Raw genomic sequence first — 21,740 nt, 5'->3', positions numbered from 1 at the left:
TATTCAACAATGTGTTATCATTATTGTTGTTCCTCAATAGTGGGTGTTTATACCCAATTTCTTGTGTCTACAAAGGCCATTATGCAAGCCCCTTGACATATTCTATCATTTGAACTTCTCTATTATACTCCCAACTTAGAAAAATTTAGGGTCTTAGTGTGCTTCCAATTTCTCAATTAGAATAATTTAAATGGACAATTATTTTTCTCATGATCATCTGAATCTTTACACAATCCATAAAATATTGATTGAAAATTTTGCAATATTGTTTATACTTATACTTTTAACATTGCTACTCTTTTATACCAAGTTCCTTAGGGAATTCATTTTTTAAATGGCCTTCTCATGAGAAAAATGAACACCATATGCTTTGTTTCCCTTTGTTAGGCTCTTCTTTGGCCATTGCACTCTAGTTTAGAGTGATTTTTTCTATCAACAGTTGTACTTTCTCAATCATCTCATTGTCCTTCACCTTGTTGATTTTCTCCATGCCTATGCTTCAATTTGGTAGCCCAAGGTCATTGCATATAAATAGTTATCAAGGATATTTTTTTCAAGTTCAAATATGAACAACTAATTTAATTATTTTATATGAAGATATCTTCAAGTTTCTGAGAGACTTGTTTTAATCCCCTATCATACTCTTTAATTATTTCTACTTTCATTTGTACTAACTCCTATAATTTTATTAAACTCTTATAGAGGACTTGTGGAGTATCCAAGTTTCCTAGGAATTATTTCTTTTCATCGTCCTAATCTTTGTCATAATTGGGGTATGTTTTCTTGAATGAATCTAGTGTGTCTTTTCTTAGTGATGCTAAAAAGTCTAGTAGTTCTTGATCTTATATTTCTCAACGCCCTTCCTTTTCCATAATGATTTGAGGAGGAATATGTCTTCTATATAGCCTCAATTGTGTATTTTTTGAACATTGGAAGTTTAATATATGAATACATTATATTTGAATTTTTCTTGTTTGGTTTTGAGAATAGATTAAGATTCTTTATTTCCCTCTTTAATTCTCTTGATCATCACAAATTTGTTCCATCTACCTTATTCTCTTTTTTACCTTATCTAAAATAGTTTTTTCCTACAACTTCTTCACAAACTTCCAAAAACTACTCTTGTGAACCATTTTCTTCTTCTTGTAGGTATTTTGAAATTAGAATTATTTTTACTTTATATGGGAGATGAATCCTAGTCTAGAGTGTGTGAACCTTCATAGCATCATTTCATCTTTAGTGATATATTTTCGTTTGTAATTGAAATATTATTTGTTATCAATATTTCTATTCCCAAATGAAACATGGTATTTTTCTCGTTGTCTATCTCTTCTTAATTTTCTCACTATTATTATGTAATTGCTCTAGGTATTCTTCCTTAATTGATAGTGTCTTCTCCAAGTTTTTTAAGAATTTCATCAATAATTCATCCAATCTAATTATAATGTTACAAAAAATTTCTTTGTTGGTGGTGTTTTAGTTACATGCAGTAGTGCCAAAACCCATTTTATTTTGTAGTTGGTCAACCAACCACCATTTTAAAGAACAATCTATCTAGTAACTAGAGTGTACCTTTGACCCTGCCTATTTAATTAATAAAAAATATAAAGTAGTGTTGTTCCGATTTTCAAATCAATTAATAAATATAGTTAATGGTGTATTCTAGTTGTTGGATAAACATTGCCCCAATTAAACATCATCCAAATGGTTTGGTTGGAAATGAAATTAAAAAGAAAAGAAAGAACCAAAAAGTAACAGAGTTAATTGGTAATATGAACTCAATTGAAAATGGTGGGAACTACTATAAATCCTAGGAGGAAATATTCAATTGGAAAGTGGAAAACCCACTATTCACTTTTAAAGAGAGCTTTGTAACAATCAAAATTAGAAAGTGAATATTGGTTGAAAAAATTGTAAAGATTGATGAGGATTTGATTTCTCTCTAAAGGTAGATGAGTTTCAAATACATTTTCAAGTTTTAAACGAGAGTACAATAACTATTAAGCAAGTCACCTCTTCTTTGAGCAATGTAAATTATTTTTGATAAATTACTAGGGGAGAGGGCTCTATAGTGGAGCACTCTAACTTACGCCTCCCAAAATCTTATGTGGATATTTCAAATCACTCTCAATTTTGTAAAATTGCTTGCTTGTCAAGTCCTCTTTAAACATTTGGTTTGGAATCCACATGCTCAAATATAATGCCACATCAGCATGCTTTTTTGTTGAGGTGTCCAAAATGATCCCAAAAAAAGTAAGACTGATATTTGTGCACTAATTCATGCTTATCAATGTGCTAGTTTGGCATCACATTATTGGTTGCATTTTTAGATTTACTGAAATCTTTTTCCAGATAAGTATTGGTACTAAGGGACTCGTTTTTCTCAACTACTATCCCACTAACCCTCTCCCCTACTTAGAATTGATTAATTTCATAGAAAGGTTTAATTATCTATGAAAGATTAGAAATTCTCCAATTACAACAGCATAGATTATTATTAAACCTTCAATAGGTTTAATTATAAAAGATTAATAATTATAAGTATGGGCAGAGCTATTTATGATTATTATTGCCGACCGCATTCTCCAATTGCAACAACATAGATTATTTTTTTCTCAACTAGGGGAAGAGCACCAGTAGTTGAGCATGTACCGATTGTTGTGAGGGTTGTTGATACCTTTTGTTCCAAAAATTGAATAAATAAAACCTATTGTTTGAAACATAAAATATCAATTTTTGTTAGGAAATGTATCAATAGTTGTTAGGAAATGTACCAATAGTTGTTAGGAAATGTACTAATATTGTAAAAAGTAACCAATTAGGTGATGTCATATTAGTTGCACAACTATTGGGGCCTCTTTTGCACGCCTATTGGTCTCACTTTTTTTGGGGCTATTTTGGACACCTTGGCACTATACTTGATGATGTGGCACTGAAAGCTTAGTTATAAGCAGGGGACTTGCCAAGTAAGCTACTATAAAAAATTGGGAGTGATTTGAAATTTCCACGTAAGATTTTGAGAAGCACCAAGTTAGGGTGCTCAACTACTGGTGCTCTTCCCCTATCTAAGGCTCTTATAACAAAAACACCAAAAGTAAAGGTAAACGACCTCACACAATCACAGAATATGACAAAGACATATTTCAAAATCAACGATTTGAAATAAATTTTCTTTTTTTATTGAAATAATACAAAAAAAATTACATTGATAACAGCAATCATAAGATTGTCAAAAAAAAAATGAAAATAAAGGCCACCAACAGGAAGAAACAATAACCATATCCTTCAAGTAATTGGGTAAGTCATTTTCACAAGAAAGTCATTAATAGCAACTTTATCAATATCAAAGTAGTTGTCTGTATCTAATGTTTTGCAATATAATGTCTCCCACTCATTTTGAATGGTTCTTTTTTTTCCCATTATAGCACCTCGTAGGTGATAATAAAAAGTGATCGTTAGTTATGCTTTCAATTATTTATGATCATGTATTACTAAAATCTTTTTAATGGTAAACCTTTTAGTTATAATTATTGATTTGAAATTCGAATGTTTTTGTTGAAGTACTCTCTTCACTTTTTTTTTATATACAATTATTAATGTTTTTGATTTAATATCTACCTAATATTCAAGACGACACTCCTGGCTTTGAAACTTGCTTTCATTGTTCAATGCACAGAATGAGGTAATCAAAGAAAAATAGGAGATAAGTTACATACCCATGTGATTTTATCAATGCTTTTGTACTACATTTCTCTGTTTGAAATTAAATGCTGTATAGACTTTAAATGACAAGGACAACATTTAAAAAGCGAAACATCAGTCCTGTTACCAAACCGATGGAGAGAGTTATTGCGATGTTGCTGTTCCACGGATAACATAATAAGTATGCAACGTCCTCATGTTTTACATTTCTTCATCCCTTGTCAGTATGGGAAACATTTGAATCATTCATTTCTTAAGCTGTAACCCCACGTCTTATAAGATTTGTTTCATATAGCTAACCAATACTGAAGCACCAACTTAATGGGCCGGTGGTGAAATGATGTTTTCAATTCAATGCAGATGTTGACAACGCTGGAATGGACGGATCGAAGTTGTTTACTTGTGAGGAATTAAATGCCTGCTTAGACTTTAGTAATGGTTATATAAGGGCTCACAAATTGCACTTACTATATCGAAAATTGCAAGCAGTTAAGTTTAACCATTGTAAGGAAACCATGGCTTCAAAGCTTAATAACTCGGGAATGCTTTTGATGGACGTGTCTATTCTGCCTTCAAAACGGCAGTACGGATTGACTAAGCGCATTTTACACCATCGATTTTGTAATAAACGGCTGCGATTGACTAACTTGTCGCTGACACGATGTACGAAAGGTCTGTTTTGGAGCCATAATAGCTTCAGCCGCTTTTGATGGCTCTGGCTATTGTGGGTGTTTTAGTTATCGTAGAGTGCAGAAGCTTAATTATATCAACAAAATCAAAGTTTAATGAAATATTATTTTAGTAATTTTTAAATAGATATATTTAAAATTATTTCAATTAAATGTTTAGTAAATTATTAATTCATATTAAATGATATAATTTTGTCAGAGTACCAAAATTTATGAAAACAAATCATCTCATCGACTTTGTATATTATTATAGACATCTTAAATACATCTCTACTTAAAAGAAAATGTCTAGAGATATCTTTTGGTGTTATGTGTTGTGTTTTTTAGATTAAGAATGGATGAATATTATTCAAATTGTATAGATCAAACCCTTTACCAACGTTTCTTTATCTTGTTGACATACCCATTTTTTCTACAATTTGATATTATAACTACAAATTTTTTTATTGGAATAAGAATAAAATTACAAAGTCACATAGCAAAAATAGTTGTAACAATAGTTTTACAACAACGTTGAAACAATTGTATTTTAAATCCATTATATCTACAATTTTAAAAAACAAGTTTACTCTATATCATCATATCTACATAACCATATTAATATAAATAAACTAGCAATCACACATTGGTGTGCAATGGGTATGTCAAAGAGACATGGAAAGAAAAAATGGGAATGTCAAAGAGATAAAGAACCGTTGGTAAAGGGCTTGATCTATACAATTTGAATAATATTCATCCATGCTTAATCTATCGAGCTATTTTTTGGATGCCTTGTCTATGTTGATTAAGAAAACATAAAGGACAAAATAGTTTTATCTCTTTACTTTAATAGAAAATAGAAACCCTTTAAGTGGGGAGTATTTAAAAAAATTCAATATTACAACTAAACAATATGGAGAACACTAAAACATATAAATCAAAGAGAAATGCAAAAATTTGTCAATAAATGTAATTAAACTAACAATCCAATTGTACTAGGGAAATCATGTATGGGAATTACAATAACTTGAAAATACAATAATAATGGGAAAAATAATATTCGATAAACTGACATATTGCAACGGGTAAGTGTTTATAAGTTCCACAAATAAAATATTTAACCATATAAAGATCAATCATTTATGACCAATTTCACGTCATTGAAATCAAGGATAGAAGATTTATATGTAAGAAATTTACAAAAATATAATCGATATCCAATAACATCCCCAACAAGTATTTTTAGCATATACCAAAGGATAAAAGTGTTTCGAATTGCGCCAACTCACTTAGTTACATTCCTTGAAGAAGTCATAGTACCCTCGAGTAATTCCAATTACCTATCAAGTAAATTGCTAGATTAGAAGCAATTCCATAGAAGTTTAGTCTTTCAAACACTTAATAGAATACCATAAATATATGTGGAAAGATATTTTGATATTTTATGACTTTTAATAATACATATTTATGATATTTATATTTATAATTTTAATAAATCATTTAATCATCTTAATTACATAATTATATCAATAATATCAAAGTTTATTGATATTAAACTATATTTAGTAATTTTTAAATAGATATACTAAAATTTATTTTATTGAAGAAAAATAGACTATGATTACCATAAGGGTAAACCCTCAACATCCAAGAATGACACATTTAAACCAAGTGAGATAGCTTCCATCCATCCACCACCTTCAATTCTAGTTTCAAACCCTTCTAAGAAGGGGAAGGAGGTCATAGCTTTTGTCATCATGGAGGCTTTTGTTCGTCCTACTTTTGTACAAACACTCTAGCTAGTGTCGATACTCTCGACCTATCCATATAGCTTGTGCCACTCTCATAGCCCTTCTAGGCATGCAAAAGAGAGTGATATTGTTCTAGAAAAGAGAGGGAACTGGCCTTCCTGGTTTCCAGGCTATCGTCATTTTTTTGCATAATTGTTTCTCCTGTCTTGAGGATGGGGATCATAGGCATGATTTGGAATCATGAATTTTTTGTCATGGAATGTTTGAGGTCTCACTACCTCACCAGGAAATATTCTACATGGGATATTTGACCAAATTATCCTAGTATTGATGTGCTTTGTCTTCAGGAAGTTAAGATTTTTGGTTTCATGCTCTCTACTACAAGTTGGGTTATTTGGCCAAGTCGCCTAGTTTTTACTTCCACACACAAGGCAGGTCATGAAGGGGTTGTTACTCTTCTTGTTCCAAGCTAGCAATATGTTGTCATTGATCATGGGTCTAATCCTACTCAGTATCTTGTGTGGATCCTCATGTCAATTGGAAATCATTCCTTTGAGATTATTATTTTTTATGCTCCCAATGACACTATTGAGAGATCTTCTTTTTGGCATTGAATTGTAGATTCAATGCCTCTTGCCACTTAGGTATTGTGCAAAGATTTTAATGTGGTTGACGTGGCTTTTGAAAATGAGGGTTTACCACCTTTTTGTTGGATAGTTGTTGAATGGGAGACATGTATATTTACATGTGCAATAAATTGGGCCTTTATGATCCCAATACTTTCCATCGACAATAGCATGTTGTGTGGTATATGTGGAGCAATTTCTGTTGAAAATACCATAGGATTGAGAGTGGGGATTGAATCAGTCCAGACCTTAAAATATCATACTTATTTTCTATAAAACTTCAAACCACAATCAACTTATAACCGTGATTATGAAATATGAAAGCACAAAACACAATAAACACATGAATACTGAATTTTCATGGAAAACCCTAAACAGGGAAAAACCACAGTGAGAATCACACTCACAATATTAATAACAAGATTACAATGTTTTAGGCTCAAGGGAAAGGAGCTCACTTAACCTAATTAGACTTGCAAGACTAAGGCACACAACCTTAGTGCAAGATACAAGGACTTGCATTACTAAAACTCACTATCTCAGAGTAAGAACAAAGGACTATACAAGCTGCCAAAACAAACACATTGTCTTATGGTAGGTACAGGTAATAGATGAACAAAAATGTATAAGATCTCTTTATCATGAAATTATCCTTGAACCACAAATGTCAAGTGACCAATATCATGGAAAATACATCTAACATCAACCACTATCTTAGAAAACTATCACATTGAAAATATCATCCTCAAAGCTCTTCACAAATTGACTTTCACACCAAATTTGCTTGCATATCATTCACATATACTTCACATCAATTTACACACATTCCATATGTCAACTCATACAACTGCACATCTATATATACAAGATCATTCATTAAAACACTCGACTTGGTCAGCCATAGACAAAATATACAATATTACATAAATTAGACCACTTGGACCAATAATACCAAATGCGGTCCACTCCAAGAGATAGAGGGAACCCAAACACATCACAAAACATCCTTCTAAAATGATTCCAATGAACTGCACATGCTAACACATCCTCCAAAGTTGGCATCAACAGAATCATGTAGATAAATAATAAAGCACATTAACAAGTCGGCCCAAAAACATCCTCCAATGTCAAATACACACTATTGATCTACACATGCCATGGTGAGACCCATAAAAATATCCAAATCAACCTTCAATGCATATCCAAACCAAAAGAGCATGATTCAAATAAGATAAACCAACTAGGTCAACTAGAAACTGACACGACTAATAGTGCCAAACACAAAACATCATAACTTTACTTGCCAATCAAACTATAACACTAGAAAATTGAACTGAAATAGTCCATAAACCAAATGAATGTATGTCCTCTAAGATGCAACACTTGAATCTACATATCAGAGGACCGCCAAGCATTCTCCAGACCAGCTCTGACAAACAATCTCACTATCAGAAACAACAATAACCAACTCTACCATCTAAACAATAGAGGACCTAAAAACTAGATAATGCAATATACATATATCATAAACATTATATCCAAAATTGCAATCCATAATCTTCACAAACTGAAGGAATGCAAAATGTTCTTCCACTGGGACATTAAATACTCTTTCCTGCATATTGAAACTTCCACTACACCAACCTTCTAGAAACACCTCAAACTTGCTCAACATTACTACCAGATCATGCAAAAACATCAAAATACTCACTTCAAGACCATCTACAACACACAGTGACATCAATGACAACACCGAATAGGTTGACATTGATGACAACACAACTCAATATAACTCAAGTTTCCAACAATTTTTGTTTGAGAAATGGTGGAGTCCTTAAACAGATTAATTGTGCTATGATAATGACACAATATTTTTTCACCTTTACAACTTCTCGAGATCTGTTGGTGATTCCTCTCTTCAAGGTCACCCTATTACACCACTTTCCCATCAATTTTACCATTAATTGGCAAGTGGGTCTAGTGCAGTCTTACATTTTGTTTAAACACTTCTTTGCTGAGTCACAAGCCTATGATGGCCCACATTCTTAGGTTTTGGAACCTTGAGTTTCATCCTACTCAACATTATAGCTAGATTTCCTAGTGGAATAATGTTATCCAAGACACGTTTTGATTCCTTTGCATTTATGGCCGCCAACTTGCTATGTTCCACTAATGGTACTATGAGGCTGCCACCTTGAATCTCCATCATGCGGCATGAAACATCTTACCACCAATCCCTTCTCTTATAGTTTGAAAGCTAATGTGGTGCAACTTCACCACTAGAAGTGGGTTGTGGATAGCCATGATGCTAGAGGAGTTCAAATCAAAGCCAAACTTCACTGGCTAAAGGTGAGGGACATAGCTTCCAAAGAGTTCATTTTGGATCTACAAGCTTGTCACTCATCACCAGGCATTAGAAAAATTAAGGAAGGCCATAGGGTGCTCTTTGAGCTATTGAATATTCTTGAGGCATTTGTTCTCCATTATGAGAAAGACTTCACTACTTAGGAGGCCTCCCATGAGCAATAAAAAACTCTTAAGATTGCTTGTAGGAGGTTCAATCAAACTTTCTAAGGCTCAGAATCCCTTCTACATGCAATTGTTCACCCTTGATGATGTCAAAGAAGTTGTCAATTCCATGGAAGATGAAAAGCCTCTATGTGTTATGGTTTCCCTTGTGAATTTTGTAAATCCATCTAACATTATTTGGGTCCTAACTTGCACAAAGTTTACCTAGAGGCATTTTAAAATCAATCTCTAGGACAATTAATTAACAATAGTAACATTAAGTTCATACCTAAGCCTGGTGACCTGGAGGATATTTGAAATTGATGGTTGATAACCTTTCCTAATGTCTCCTACAAGATTGTTGTGAAGGCTTTAGCTTTGAAAATTTACCACATGCTCCCCCAAATTGTTTTTCCTGATTAGACTAGCTTTATCAAATCTCGGTACCTCTTGAACAATAATATTGTTGTTTGGGAAGGCATATAATAGGCCTATCATTCTTGACAACAAGTCATGTTCCTCAAAATTCTTTTTGCTAAAGCTTATGACTGAATTGAATGACCCTTTATTTTTCTATGTTGGGTACCCTTTGTTTTGGCCCATGATTCATTATGTTAGTTTAGATGTTGTTTGGTGATTCTTATGCGTGCTTTACCATAAACGATTGTCAATCTCAATTCATTGGGCTCCATCGATCAATTCACCAAGGTTTCTCTCTGGCCCCCTTTTGTATGTGCTTTATGCTGAAGAATTTGGCTATTTTTTGGCTCATTCTATTTCTACTGGGCACATCCGAGGGATCACCCTACCCAAGTCATCTCATTAACTTCTCAATGACCATTTCACATATGACTCTTTTCTTTCACTTGTTGAAGATAACAAAATGTCAAGGATACCCTCCAATACCTAGATATATTTTGTTTAGCTTCTATTTCTACCATTGAATGACATAAAACTCAATGTTATAGGAAATCCTTTCTCCTAGCTTCACCTTGGATTTTTCAATATGGGCGGAAGTGGATAAAACATAGGAAAATATTTTGATTTCTGGGTATTTATTTTTCTTTCCAAGCTTGACTAGTGGAGCTTTGAAACATGGCCCTTGCTAGGATCGAGAAAAATCTTTCTTACTAGATCACCAAGCCACTTTCTCTGGCTAGTAAATTTTAGTTGTGCTCTAAAATTATCATGACCACTTATATTTATTATTCCTCTTATTGGGATCCTTCTAAATCCTCGTATTCAAAATTTGAAAACCTTTAGTCACATTTTTTGAAATTTTTTTAGAACATTCATTATCTTGTAGTCTTCTCCCGCACCTTCTCTATTGTGTAGATGAAAGTCATGATCATTGTTGTGAACCTCTCCCCTCATCTCACCCTTTTGAGGTCTTCGCTCCAATCCAGTCCTAATCCTCTTTGCCACTCTAGAGAGTTGCAAATGCAATTCATTTCTTTTGAGGCAAACATTATTGGTATTGGAGGCAGGATTGATGAGAACGTGCATCTTACAAGAGTGTGGTATGTGGTGGTGGCTCTAAGGATTTTTACTTCATGGTTTTGGAGATTACCAGACTATGTAAACTAATTATGTTATTGAATCTTTGGATGTCTGGATGTCAAATACTATATTATCTAGCTTTTTGTTGGTCAACACTATTTTGGTTTCATTTGAGATGATAAAAGGATGATCAATAGAGTCGTGGTTTTGTTGTCTTCTACCTTACATGACCATGCTTCTTGGAGATATAGTGTTGGATGGAAAACGAATTCACTCAAAAGATTCTAGGAGATAATAATGAGGTCTACTGGAAAATTGTTGTATTTGTTTCTCTTCTTTTAAAATATGTGTTGTCCTTTCACTGGATTGTATTTTTTTTCCACATTGCTGATATATTATACTCAACTACTTTATAATTTGTTGTTGAAATTCTTGTAATTATTATTTTTATCCAATAAAATAAATTAATTAATTAAAAGTCATAACACTTTGTGTTTTCCAAATGCATCACCCATTCCCTAAAGACAAAGAGGGGTGATACACATCTCAACAATAATCTATTGCGCTAGCTCAAATGAGTTAAGAAATGATAGTAAAATTTTATTGACATGCGCTCCTCTTTAACCATTACTTCTCTATTATTTTTCAAATCAAACACAATCACAAATTTTCTTTAGATTTATGTAATTTCTAAGGCATTATTTGTTTGGAAACTTAGAAATGTAAAGCTAGTAGTGGAAGAGCACCAATAGCCATCATAGCTAACTTCGTGCACCCATAGATCCTAAACGATATATCGAATTTTGATTTTTTTTGTTTTGTTGTCTTCGTATGCGACTTAACTTCTTAAACCTATTGATCTGGCTTCTGGGTAGTAACAATCTGATCTCTATGGGTCATTATGCGTCGAAAGGTCAAAAAGTGGTCATTTCAAAGTGTCGACCGATACTTGAATGCATTTGCGCCAATACCCGCACACCAAAACACCACTATCCATTTGTAAAATACCTAAAAGCTAATATATTTTTCACCTTTTTATAAAAAATAATTAACCTAAAAAAATTATGACATGCATATAATTAAAAATAATGATAAATGTAAACAAGTTTAAAATGGGTGATCAAAAAACATGTTGACCACCCATAACCCCCTTCCCGCGGAGGTATGGTGGCCCCACGTGGCACAAACTCCCGCTATCTTTTTTGCCCTAAAAACTTAGGGAAATAAAATGTTTCCCTAACATTTGCACTCACAAGTTAGGAAAAAAATTTCGGTCGGCGACCTCCTCCGCAGCCTTGGCCTCCTCTGCAACCTCCGTCGGCGGCGTCCTCTGCAACCTCGGCCTTCGGCTGCCTCCTCCATCGGCGGCCTCCTTCGCAACCTTGGCTCCCAGGTAACGATAACTCGTCCATATTGCATATTGGATGTCCAATGACGGTTTTGCTCCTTCGCAGCTGCATTATGCTTTGTCTATTGCATATTGGATGTCCAATGATGTTTTTGCTCCTTCGCAGCTGCATTATGCTTTGTATGCTCTGTTAAATGGTGTTTCTTTGTTTATATTGCCGAAATCATTACAGTTAATGCGAATTTTTTTTTTGATTATTGTTCATAATAGTTTGAAACCCCTTCATTATTTATCATTTCTTTTTATGGGTGTGCTGTTAAATGGTGTCTCTTTGTTTATAATGCCAAAATCATTATAGTAAATGCAAAAAAGTTTGATTATTGTTTATAATTGTTGGAAACCCCTTCATTATTTATCATTTTCTTTTATGGGTACGCTGTTAAATGGTGTCTCTCTGTATATAATGCCGAAATCATTACAGTGAATGCGAAAAAAATTGATTATTGTTTATAATTGTTCGAAACCCCTTCATTATTTATCATTTTCTTTTATGGGTACGCTGTTAAATGGTGTCTCTCTATTTATAATGCCAAAATCATTACAGTGAATGCGGAAAAAAATGATTATTGTTCATAATTGTTCGAAACCCCTTCATTCTTTATCATTTTCTTTTATGGTTACATTGTTAAACATTGTCTCTCTGTTTATAATGCTGAAATCATTACAGTGAATGCGGAAAAAATTGATTATTGTTCACAATAGTTCGAAATCCCTTCATTATTTATCGTTTCCTTTTATGGGTGGGCTGTTAAATGGTGTCTCTCTGTTGATAATGTCGAAATCATTACAGTGAATGCGAAAAAAATTGATTATTGTTCATAATAGTTCGAAACCCCTTCATTATTTATCGTTTCCTTTTATGGGTGGGCTGTTAAATGGTGTCTCTCTGTTTATAATGCTAAAATCATTACAGTGCCTACGAAAATTATTGATTATTGTTCATAATAATTCAAAACCCCTTCATTATTTATCGTTTCCTTTTATGGGTGGGCTGTTAAATGGTGTCTCTCTGTTTATAATGCCAAAATCATTACAGTGACTGCGAAAAAAATTGATTGTTGTTTATAATTGTTCGAAACCCTTTCATTTTTTATCATTTCTTTTTATGGGTGCATTGTTAAATGATGTGTCTTTGTTTGTAATGCAGAAATCAGTACAGTGAATGCAAAAATAATTGATTATAGTTCATAATTGTTCGAAACCCCTTCATTATTTATCATTTCCTTGTATGGGTGCGTTGTTAAATGGTCTCTCTGTTTATAATGCTGAAATAATTATAGTGCATGCGAAAATAATTGACTATTGTTTATAATTGTTTGAAACCCCTTCATTATTTATCATTTCCTTTTATGGTTGCGTTGTTAAACGTTGTCTCTTTGTTTATAATGCTGAAATCATTATAGTGAATGTGAAAATAATTTATTATTGTTCATAATTGTTTGAAACCCCCTCATTATTTATCATTTTCTTTTATGGCTGTGTTGTTAAATGTTGTCTCTCTGTTTATACTCTCGAAATCATTACAGTGAATGCGTAAATAAATGGACTATTGTTCATAATTGTTCAAAACCCCTTTATTATTTAGCATTACACACACACACACACACACATGCATATATATATGCATGTGTGTGTGTGTGTGTGTGTGTGTTGTTAAATGGTTAATGGGTGTGCTGTTAAATGGTGTCTCTCTGTTTATAATGCTGAAATAATTACAGTGAATGCAAAAATAATTGATTATTGTTCATAATTGTTCGAAACCCCTTCATTATTTATCATTTTCTTTTATGGTTGCATTGTTAAATGTTGTCTCTTTGTTTATACTGTCGAAATCATTACAGTGAATGTAGAAAAAAATGGACTATTGTTCATAATTGTTCAAAACCCCTTTATTATTTACCATTACATACACACACACACACACGCATATATATATGTGTGTGTGTGTGTGTGCTATTAAATGGTTAATGGGTGTGCTGTTAAATGGCGTCTCTCTGTTTATAATGCTGAAATCATTACAGAGAATGCAAAAAAGATTGATTATTGTTCATAATTATTCGAAACCCCTTCATTATTTTTCATTACATATATACAGATATATACATATACACATATATGTGTGTGTGTGTGTATGTGGGTGTGTACACGTGGCATGAACTCCCACTATCCTTTTCGCCCTAAAAACTTAGGGAAATGAATATTTTTGTGGCATTTTCATTGTTTGCTATGCCTTCAATTTGTTAATATATTCACTGTAAATAATATTATCAGGCATACCATGTAGTACTTCCATTAAATTTCATATGATAAATACAATAACATCATTCAGCCATTTACTCATTTTGTTTTCAGCTATATGGTTATTGTCTATATTATCATGCATACAGAAATAGAGACACAATACCATTTTATTTTGTTCAAAGATGTTCAATGATGAGTTACGGAAATAGATTTGTTTTTCATCATTTATCTCTATCTGTATATATATTTATACGGTAGCATTTTTTGTTGTTGTTGAAAGATGTTCAATGATGTAATTGTTCTCTATCTAGTAGAATATCAACAATATCCAATTTTCAATCACATCACAGTTCACTATCTCATGCTTCTAGTTTCTCTCCTTGTTATATAATGTTTGAAGTTTTGTACCTATGTCTATGTGTCTATACACACACACACACACACACACACACACACACACACACACACACACACACACACACGCACACGCACAACACATTTACATACTTATAACTCCTGCATGGCTCTTTTGAGTTCTCTGGCTATATAGTTAATGTTATATAATGTTTCAAGTTTTGTACCTATGTCTGTGTGTGTGTGTATATATATATATATACACATCACAGTTACATACTTACAACTCCTGCATGGCTTTTTTGAGTTCTCTGACTATATGGTTATTGTCTATATTATCATGCATACACAAATACAGACACAATACCATTTTATTTTGTTGAAAGATGTTCAATGATGAGTTACATAAATAGATTTGTTTTTCATCATTTCTCTCAATGGCATTGAGGGTTTCATTTCAATGATCTGTCTCTCTTTATATATTTATACGGTACCATTTATTTTTTGAAAATCATGTTCAATGATGGAATTGTTCACTATCTAATAGAACATCAGCAATATCCAGTTTCCAATCACATCATAGTTACATATTTTGTTCTTGCATCTCATGCCTTTAGTTTGTCTCCTTGTTATATATGGTTATTGTCCATATATATGTAACTCATACATATATATACACACATATACATATATATGTATATGTATATATATACATGTGTACATGTATGTACATATACAGGTATATGTATATATATACATGTATATGTATATGTATATATATACATGTATATGTATACATGAAGAAACACACAATAGCATAATATATTCTATAACGATGGTTGATGCGAGTTCTCTGGCTATATGGTTATTGTCTATATATATTTTTATGTGTATATGGACAATAACCATATAGCCACAGAACTTGTTGTTATCAACAACAGTTTCCTTATTCAAGGGGGGTCATTCAGATTGGTACACATTGAATAAGTAAATTCCTTCTATAGTCAATGTTAAATGTTATAAATCTTTCAATTTAAGTTATATTGTTTTCAGTAAACCAACATTTATTTCAATATAGTCACTATAAATAATATTAACAGCCATGGTGGATGTCCAATGATGGTTTATGCTCCTTCATAGCTACATTATGCTTTGTATATTGACGATTTCTTTGTATGCGGTTTACAGTTTCATTTCAATGCTCTCTTACAGCTTAGTGTGCCTATATGTTTGTCATCGACATGCACACATACATGTATGGTTATTGTCCATACACACATACACACACATATACATGTGTGTGTGTGTGTGTAGAATAAAACTGAACAATTCGAAGCAATGGAGGTCTGCATATTCAATATGACATGAACGAATGTTTCCCACAAAAATTTAAATTTGAAAATTGGTAGCTACCACAATTGAATGCATTGCACATTCGAATTATATTATAAGACAAAATTCTCCATGTCACACTTTGATTACAATCCAATTCATTGCATATTTCTGAGTTCTGCAAATTCCCTTTGCAAATTCCTTAGGTAACTATTTCTTTGCAATATGTAAGTATGTTATACATATGCATATGCATATGTATGTTAGACATATGCATATGCATATGTATGTATATGTGCAATTCTATGTACATGTGCATATGTATGTAGTTGGATATGTATATGTATGTACTTATGCATTCAATAATGTATGGATGATTTGTTGTTACAACGTTACACTACCCTCGATTATTGTTGTTTTTTGCAGGTCTGCTAGAGCATCGAGGGAAGAACCATACTTGTGGAAGATCATCATATCAATGTAAATGTGTTTATTACCACACTTCAATTCTTTGGAGATTATGCCTTTAATGCTTACATTTTATATTAATTTGTGTAGATATCCTAGGTAGTTATGCATTTCTTATGAAATGTGTTTCTTAACACACCTTAGTTTGTTTTGCATTTTGTTGTGATTGTTATGGCAGACAATGATCTAGGACTCACTATGTCAAAGACAACAAGCATGCCTCTCAGGTAAAGTCCATATGACTTTACTTTGGCAATGATCTAGTAGACAATGCAATTTGTGAATTGTTTATGTTTCAATTTCTGAATTGTTTGTGTTTCAATTTGTTTTAATTTCTCACTTAGTTCATATGTTTCAATCTTCTCTTTGTTGGAATTGTACTTTCGCAATGATCTAGTAGACAATGCAATTTCTGATTTGTTTATGTTTCAAATTATGAATTTGGTTTTTTTTTAATTTGTTTAAATTCCTCACTTAGTTCATATGTTTCAATCTTCTCTTTTTTGATCTGTACTTTGGCAATGATCTAGTAGACAATGCAATTTCTTATTTGTTTATGTTTCAATTTCTGAATTGTTTGTGTTTCAATTTGTTTAAATTCCTCGCTTAGTGTAGTAGAAAAAGGAAGTGCCCTATTGTTTGTGTTTCAATTTGTTTAAATTCCTCACTTTCTGAATTGTTTGTGTTTCAATCTGTTTCAATTTTTGAATTGTTTGTGTTTCCATGATCAAATGGAAGTGCCCTATTTGAGGAAAAGAACCAGATAAAGAATTGTCTTATATTGCCTTAAAAGATGTCTTGTTAGATACTACCAAGAATGATAACTTGGCAAATAACAAGATATCTTTTAAGGCAATAGAAAATAGTTCTTTGTCTAGTGCCTTTTTACAAATAGGACACTTCCTTTTATCATTTCGACGCAATGACCTAGTAGACATATTACACTGCAATTTATATATGATGACTGCAATTTGAATACTTATAATATGATGACTGCAACTTGAATATTTATAAGTGTTCAAATTTCTCACTATCAAAAGAGGACATATCAGTGGCATGTGAATGATCAAATGCCATTGATATGGCCTTTTTGATAGTGAGTAATTTGAACACTTATGTGGCCTTTTTTGATAGTGAGAAATATACGAGATCAATTCAACTGATATATGAGAAATACCACATCACATAAAACAAACATATCAGATTTACAACAACACCATCAATTCATTGGAATATCCATCTGATATATCTGAAAACAACGGAGTTCTGAACACATTACAAAATCTAGCAGTATCTCATTCTATAATCACATCACAGTTATATCAAAACTCAAAATCTACTCTCCATTTGGGTATTAATCACATCACGGTTATATCAATTCTCCATTTGGGTATTAAATGGAGGAGGTCTGACAAATCCAACCCCAACGGACTGTGGCCTACTAGGGTCTGGCCCACCAAAATTATTTTCTTCATTGTGAGGGGTTTGTAAGCAACTTTCTATTTGAGCAAGTAATGCTTGGTTTACACCTGAAGTAAGTTGCACAGTGTCTGAGGGTCCAGGTGCAGTCCCAACCTGCATAGTATTAATAGCTGCAAAGGCTGGGGACAAGAGGTTCATCATTTCCATGAGAATTGGGTGTCTGTTGGGTAGAGGTTCTGCGACTGTGGCATCATCTTTTGTCCTCTTCGTACGCTTGGCTGCCTTTTTAGCTTTGATCCTCTCCTTCTCAAGCTTTGCTTCTGCATCTTTCTTTGCCTTGTCTTGTCCTCAAATGAACTTGTCTTGGGAATCCTGCAATTTTTTGGCCTGTTTTTCCACCCTCATAGCCTCCTTTTCTATCACTTTTGCTTCACGTTGTGCCTTCCTCTGTCTCATCTGCTCTTTCTTTCACTCTGCCAATTCCTCTTCTCTTTTCCTTTCAGCCTCTTTATCTTTTTCCCTTTGAATGTACTCATCAGATGTCAAGATCTGTGACTGGCTACTAAGACGTAGAACCCCTTTCTTACCTCCACGTGAAGATTGGTTCATTCTCTGCACTTGAAGTCTTAAGAATTGGATGATTTGCCTTGGCTGTTGCTGCCCATCCTCTTGTGTGCATGGCACAAACTCAGGTTCGTCTTTACTTATGTGAACTTCGTCTTCACCATCAACACCATCTTGCTGCTCCTAGTTGACTGCATTGGTGAAGTAATGAATGACATCTGCTGGATCAATTTCTGGCAGACTAGGCATGGAAAGCGTTTCATCATCATAGTTGGCTGCATCTTGGGTCCACTTTGGTATGTCAGCTTGTGTTGGCAAAGACATGCTTGTTGATGTATTTTTGAAACCCTCATTTGGCTGGCTGGTTTGTGGGGGCGGACCTGCTTCGGCAATTTCTGGTGTCAAACTTGTACCCTCAACCGTTGCTTGTGTTCTTGTATGGAGCTCTACAAAATCTTGAATCTGTTCTTCATTAAAACCTGCCAATTGCAAGCACGCTTCCACTGCCATATACTCTGGTTCTTCATCCCTTGAAGCAGCATCATGTTCTGTTCTAACCTCAAATGCCTCACTTGGTCTCATATCATTCTCTAATGCATTTTGGTTAAGTGGCCAAATCCCCGTCCTACGGAAGCCACTGATTATATTGGCCGGTGGCAATGCTTGGGCAAACGCCTTGCTCGCAAGAGTTTCCAACTCTTCCCTTCCAATTTCAATATGTGGGAACTTAGACATCCATCTACTCCTTTGTTGTTTGAAATAATTTTTGAAAGGTGAGAAAACAGAGACATCAAGCGGCTGCAGTTTGTGGCTTGTATGAGCCAGAAGGGTCACCAAATCAATACCTATCTGCCTTGCTTCTTCAATTGTCCTGAAGGCTACATGGCTACCATGACCGTCAAAGATTAGTAGGGCCCTGTGTGAGGGTGGAACTCCACCAGGGACCGAATGTGCAAAATGTTCCAACCAATTTAAGAACAGCTCCTTCGTCATCCATGCATGTTCTTGGACTGCCATGCATGCTCCTAGCTCGCAGTTTGCTATGTAGTTTCGAATATGCCTCTTAGACTTGAACAAATAAAATCTAGGAATGCTGAAACCGCATGCACTAACACATGCCAAAACAGTGATCCACTCTTTACTCTTCGAAATTAGGTGCGGTACACACCTCTGCCCCAATTTGGCTATCACTCTCATTCCACAATTCCTCCCAGCTTGCACACCAGTCTCATCAAAATTCCAAATCCGATTCCTACCATAGTGATTGAGGTTGTAAATTAACTCCAAGTTGTCATAGAAAGAGGCAACAATAGAAGGTCGAAGCATAATAGCCCTATCAGAGTCCACTCCTTCTACTATTCTCATCGTCAGATCAGGGTGCCTTCATCTAAAACCTACCCACCATGACCTCCCTGGCATCCCGTTTTTGAATGGATTAGGCCTATTCTCAGTAATTTGTGCAAAACAATTGATTGAAGTTGACTGATTTGGAGACCGTGACCAATTTCAGCCATGTCTTTGCACCATTGAACAACTGCATCCTCCTCCTCTGCTGATAAAATGGTGTGTGGACCCCTCACAGTTGTAGTTGTGGTTCCCATAAGCCATGCCCTCAAAGAAACAATGGGGATACCATATTTGATTGATGTGCCTCTAAGAGACATGTGCATGTCTTCTATGCATGAAATTGCCTCTTTCATGTCAGATATGCTCCATTTTGGTTTAGGATCCTTTGAGGCCACCTGTACTTGTGGTGTTTGTGGAATACAATTAGAATCTACAGTAGGATGGTCATCTACAGCAGGAGTCAATGGGTCTTCATTCTGACAAAATTATCTTCAGCAGGGAAGTGCACCCCACGAGTGACTCTAACTGTTCAACGTCTAACATACCTGTTTCCCTTTCTACCTCGTGCCATTATGTTCAGTGAACCTACAACAAATCATTTCCATGAAACCCTCAATGCCATTGAGATAAATGATGAAAAAAAAATCTATTAGTCTAACTCATCATTGAACATCTTCAACAACAACAAAAAATGCTACCGTATAGAGAGATAGATCATTGAAATGAAACCATCAATGCCATTGAGAGAAATGATGAAAAACAAATCTATTTCTGTAACTCATCATTGAAAATCTTTCAACAAAATAAAATGGTATTGTGTCTCTATTTGTGTATGCATGATAATATAGACAATAACCATATAGCCGGATAACTCAAAAAAGCCATGTAGGAGTTGTAAGTATGTAACTGTGATGTGTGTCTATATATATATATATATATATATATATAGACACACAGACATAGGTACAAAACTGGAAACATTATATAACATTAACCATATAGCTAGAGAACTTAAAAGAGCCATGCAGGAGTTATAAGTATGTAATTGTGATGTGCGTGTATATATATATATATACACACACACACACAGACATAGGTACAAAACTTGAAACATTATATAACAAGGAGAGAAAGGGGAAGCATGAGACAGTGAACTGTGATGTGATTGAAAATTGGATATTGTTGATATTCTACTAGATAGAGAACAATTACATCATTGAACATCTTTCAACAACAAAAAAAATGCTACCATATAAATATATATACAGACAGAGATCATTGAAACGAAAGCCTCAATGCCATTGAGATAAATGATGAAAAACAAATCTATTTCTGTAACTCATCATTAAACATCTTCAACAACAAAAAAAATGCTACCAGTTAGAGAGACAGATCATTGAAATGAAACCATCAATGCCATTGAGATAAATGATGAAAAACAAATCTATTTCTGCAACTCATCACTGAAAATCTTACAACAACAAAAAAAATACTACCGTATAAATATATATAGAGAGACAAATCATTGAAATGAAACCCTCAATGCCATTGAGATAAATGATGGAAAACAAATCTATTTCTGTAACTTATCATTGAACATCTTTCAACAACAAAAAAAATGCTATCGTATAAATATATATAGAGAGACAGATCATTGAAATGAAACCCTCAATGCCATTGAGATAAATGATGGGAAACAAATCTATTTTTGTAACTCATCACTGAACATCTTTCAACAACAAAAAAAATGCTACCGTATAAATATATATAGAGAGACAGATCATTGAAATGAAACCCTCAATGCCATTGAGATAAATGATGGAAAACAAATCTATTTCTGTAACTCATC

The 21,740-nt window shown here is 33.6% G+C and overlaps 1 protein-coding gene across 1 annotated transcript; it reads right to left on the bottom strand.

Moving 5' to 3' along the window:
• Window positions 1-18,727: 18,727 nt before the first annotated feature.
• LOC131859177 (MFS-type transporter clz9-like) lies at window positions 18,728-19,909 on the bottom strand. The gene has a single exon (XM_059212740.1). It carries the CDS (start codon window positions 19,907-19,909, stop codon window positions 18,728-18,730), a length of 1,182 nt encoding a protein of 393 aa, XP_059068723.1.
• Between the last annotated feature and the right edge of the window lie 1,831 nt (window positions 19,910-21,740).

Source organism: Cryptomeria japonica, chromosome 10 (genome assembly GCF_030272615.1).
Source record: "Cryptomeria japonica chromosome 10, Sugi_1.0, whole genome shotgun sequence".
NCBI classification, from domain to species: Eukaryota; Viridiplantae; Streptophyta; class Pinopsida; order Cupressales; family Cupressaceae; genus Cryptomeria; species Cryptomeria japonica.
The sequence above is the reverse complement of the archived record's forward strand: the minus strand, read 5'-3'. Positions and strand labels throughout refer to the sequence as shown.

Excerpts from the sequence above, each read along its gene's own strand:
- LOC131859177 (XM_059212740.1), bottom strand. The coding sequence starts at position 19,909 with ATGAGAATAGTAGAAGGAGTGGACTCTGATAGGGCTATTATGCTTCGA.